Source organism: Cyprinodon variegatus, unplaced genomic scaffold, assembly GCF_000732505.1.
Source record: "Cyprinodon variegatus isolate N-32 unplaced genomic scaffold, C_variegatus-1.0 Scaffold1338, whole genome shotgun sequence".
Taxonomy (NCBI): Eukaryota; Metazoa; Chordata; class Actinopteri; order Cyprinodontiformes; family Cyprinodontidae; genus Cyprinodon; species Cyprinodon variegatus.
Genome location: NW_015151791.1, coordinates 48,420 through 52,535, shown reverse-complemented (window position 1 = coordinate 52,535; position 4,116 = coordinate 48,420). Strand labels below are relative to the sequence as shown.

Sequence of the window (4,116 nt, the reverse complement as noted above, 5' to 3'; positions counted from 1 at the left end):
AACGCCCGAGGACATCCCAGAACGCCCGACGACATCCCAGAACGCCCGAGGACATCCCAGAACGCCCGACGACATCCCAGAACGCCCGAGGACATCCCAGAACACCTGAAATCATCTAAGAATACCCGAGAATATGCCAGAACACCCGGAACTGCGGGAGGTAGGAGCAGAAATGCTGACCTGGGCCGATGCCTGCCGCCGTCATCTGCGTCGCCATCAGTCTGGCCAGATGTTTGATCTGGGCGTCAGTGCCGGCCGACTCCACAGGCGTGTAGGTGGCCTGGAAGGAGGCTGGCATGACGTCTGGCAGGTACACCATGCTGATGAGCACCTGGGACAGAGACCACGGTTAGCAGGCTGGACGGGTCCGAGTCGGCTTTACAGACCGTGCCTCCTCACCAGGTTGGCTACGTTGTCGGGCGTTAGCAGCGGGCGTAAGAACTCTGCCGTGAGGTCGATGGCTGAATGTGGAGCTGGAACCGCGGCTGGCTTCGGGGCCGCGAGTGGGGCCGGTTCCTCTTTGTCTTCGTCGTCCTCAATGAGAGCTGGTTCTGAAAGCAGGACAACAGAAGTCTTAGGGACAGGGCGTGGCATCAGGAAGCAGGACGCTGGCGAGGACTCACCCATCTTGACCTTCTTTCCCTCAGTGGACTGCTCGTAGCGAGGCCTTTTGCGCTGCTCCCGCGGTGCCGGTGTGTAGCGGGTTATTTCGCTCTGCGGCATTCCCAGATCCAGCAGCAGGGTGCTGATCTGGACCTGGAACTCCAGGCTGCAGGGGTGCTTCAGGACCGCCACCAGGTGCAGCTTCAGGTTCTTCCGAACGCTGCTCACCTGAGACTTGGCCAGAGTCGGAGGGAGGTTGGCTGCAAAGACAGATCAATGAGGCTCTATCAGGAGGCATCCTGCAGGACCAGGTCAGACCAGGACCCCTGGTCAGGCCTGGGTAGCGGGTTCCGTCTCACCATGCAGCGTCTCGTAGGCCTGCACCACCTCAGACATGAACATGGGTCTCTGCCGGGCGATGGTGGCCAGAGAGCCCAGCGCCGTGGTCAGGTTGATGCTGGAAATGGCAGGATGGACCATGAACTTCAGCAGCTTCTCCAGGGCGCTCTTCCCCTCCTCACACAGCGTGTCTGCGGGTTCACCACAACAGGTTAGTGTCACAAACGCAGCATAGAGCTAGAAACTAGAAGCGGGTCCTGGGACATCACCATAGCGAATGTAGGAGTGGTCTCTGGGGACTTTGTCCAGGCTGATGTCTCCTTCCTGCCTCTTAGGGACGTCGGACTCTGGTGTCCGTGGCGACAGCGTAATGATCAGAGATTCTGTGAACTTGATGGCGTGCGTCCGAATGCCATCGTTCTCCGAGTCCAGCATGGTCAGAACCTCCCCGCTCATCTGTGTGACCAGATCCCAGCACGCCTCCTGCATCTCCGACACCGTTTTAGAGCGGACCAACCACTGCAAAGACACAACGGGTCAGGAGGACACGAGGTGGGTCTCTGGGCCCCCGGCGGTGTGGTGGGCTCCCTGGGCCCCCGGCGGCAGGTACCTGCAGGGTCACCCTGTAGAGCTGGGTGAGGGAGAGGACGGCCTTCTTCACCACGTTGACGCTGTCGTCCCTCAGCAGCATGTTGAGGTTGGCGATGAGCCTGAGGAGGAGTTCGTTGTCCCGCTTACTGATGGATCAGAAGCACAGCAGGAGCTCAGCAGGACGTTAAGATCTGCAGGATCATGATCAGAAGGTATCGGCTGGCTCACCACGCCTCCTCTATGAATCCGATCACAAACTTCCTCACTTCGATGGAGCGGTCCGTCTGGAAGGCGATGATCTCCTGCACAACAGAATTATATCAGAAGGGAAGCACCCCCCCCCACCCCCCCAGCCAGAGCGGGTCTGGGAACAAAATCACGATGAAAAAGTCTTCATCCTCTTTCTTTACTTACGTCCAGAAAGTTGTCGAGCAGAGACGGGTCTTTGTTGATGATCAGCTCCTGAACCTGGAAGCAGGAACAGAATCAGATCCGTTCTCCTCCAGCGTTCTCCATGGAGCTTTAGAACCAGACCACTGACCTGTTTGAGAACGTTCAGCTTCTCATCTGATGACATCAGCGCCGCCTGATTCAGAAGCTCCACAACCTGAAAGAGGCCAAAGATCCAGTCAGCAGCGGCTTCGGTTCCTCTGGGTTCTGCTGGACAGAACCTCAGAACCAGATTCTCAGGCAACAGAAGCTGCTTTAACATTATGGGGTTCAGTCTGAGCAGAGTCCAGGCCCCCCTAGGGGCACCCTAGGGCCCCCCTAGGGGCCACCAGGACTGAGAAGACAGGGTTTAGAAGGGAGGCATCCTGACCACAGGAACCAGCCTGGCCTGGTGGAGCAGCAGTAGCTGAGGGTGATGGAGCTCCTCAGCCAGCAGGAGGCGCTGCAGTTAACCAGGATTTCATTGATTGATTGATTGGTGATTGATCAGTCCCTCCCTCACCTCCTCCATTAAACCAGGTGGACCAGTTCTCCATCAGAACCTTCCAGAACTCAGGCCCGATTAAAGACTGGATGATAAAGGGCAAAGTTTTGACAGCCCACAGACTTCCTGTTTCTGCTTGAAATGAGCAGAAGCAGCTTTTTACCCTCTCACTGGTGCTGCTGTCGATCAGAGTAGGGGCCGCCCCCTCCATCATGCCGCCCTGGGAGCGCCTCACCGCCTGGAAAGATCCTGGAAATCCTGGAGAACATGGAGGAGCTTCAGTAGTGATTCACCAGGAACCGATAAAACACTTTTATCTCCTTTAGATATTGGGAACAATTAGACCTGTTAGCTGCTATGCTAACCCTGATGCTAAGCCGTTAGCTCTCTATTAGAACTCTTTATAATTAATAATCGTACCTCCTTATTTCGCTGCCGGGTTTAAGCAAACATTAATAACCAGCAGCCATTGAAGGATCTTCTTCTCAAACGATTTTCCTCCTTTATTTCTTAGAAAACTCTGTCAGCGCGGAACGTTAGCCGCCGCACTTCCTCTGCTGGGAACCAAAGGTCTGCGCAGCAGCAGCGCCTACCGGCCGGAGGGGGTATTACAGCCTTTCATCAGCGGAAGCCATCGGATCCTTTTTTTTTTTTTTTTTTATAAACTTTATTAGAAAAATTTTATAATACAGAGAAAAATACAATTTACAGTGAACAATCACCAGGGGTTTTAGCAAAATAAAATAAAAAGTAATTAAATAAAAAAAGTAATAGTAAATAGAAGCATTTAGGGGGTTATATAAATACTTTAAATTTAGAGGATAAAGTTATAGTCTTAGCAGCTTTTTTATTATAGGAGGAGGACAATGTAGAAAAATAAGTAGTTGCTTCCTTTAGAAAAGAAATACAGGATGGTTTAGTCACAATAACTTTACATTTGTGGGAAAAAAAACTGGCCAACAGTAACAAAAGATTACATAAGAAGAAATGTTCAGAAAGTTCTTTTTTTATATTTTGTGTTCAAATTTATCATAAATATTGTCCAGAATGAAGCGACAGATACCTTTCCAAAAACGCCTGGTGTGTTCAGAGGACCAGAACAGATGAGAGACAGACTCTGAGGGGCCAGGTTCTGAGAGTCAATGTCCTTTTTATATTTCACCAAAAATGACTTTACTGGATAACAGCGGTGAATGATCTTAGAGGAAACCTCTTTAACCTTGTTTACTAGTAAATATTTATTAGGGAAAGACCAGGTTTTGTTCCAGCAGACCTCTGAGGTCAGACCAGACCAGACTGAAGTTACGTAAGGAACTGAAATGCAGTTTGCTTGGAATAAAGTACGAAAATGTTTGTTATTTTTAGGAGATTTAGGTTGAAAACACAATTTACCTTCATAGGTGTCAGTTAGTTCAGTTGGAGTCTGACCTTTGAATAACATCAGAACACCTGGAGGAAGAGCATCAAAAACTATAGCAAACCGTTCTGGGTTTATAGGAATCTTAAAATGATTTTAAAAAATTCTTGATAATTAAAGATGTTTCCTTTTTCATTGAAAAGTTGACTTACTAGTGTGATACCATTCCTAAATCAGATTAAAAAAAACAGAGATTCTCTCTTATAACATATATCTTTGTTATTCCAAAGAA

At 50.1% G+C, this 4,116-nt stretch overlaps 1 protein-coding gene across 1 annotated transcript in view; it reads right to left on the bottom strand.

The window, feature by feature from the left end:
- sympk (symplekin) overlaps positions 1 to 3,056 on the bottom strand; it is an 11,069-nt gene extending 8,013 nt beyond the window's left edge. Inside the window, 11 exon segments of the mRNA XM_015402355.1 lie at positions 66 to 331; positions 400 to 551; positions 624 to 863; positions 963 to 1,133; positions 1,212 to 1,461; positions 1,553 to 1,679; positions 1,762 to 1,835; positions 1,948 to 2,001; positions 2,075 to 2,140; positions 2,631 to 2,725; positions 2,888 to 3,056. Coding sequence (XP_015257841.1) covers positions 66 to 331; positions 400 to 551; positions 624 to 863; positions 963 to 1,133; positions 1,212 to 1,461; positions 1,553 to 1,679; positions 1,762 to 1,835; positions 1,948 to 2,001; positions 2,075 to 2,140; positions 2,631 to 2,681 — 1,451 coding nt within the window. The 5' untranslated portion in view covers positions 2,682 to 2,725; positions 2,888 to 3,056.
- Positions 3,057 to 4,116: the final 1,060 nt, after the last annotated feature.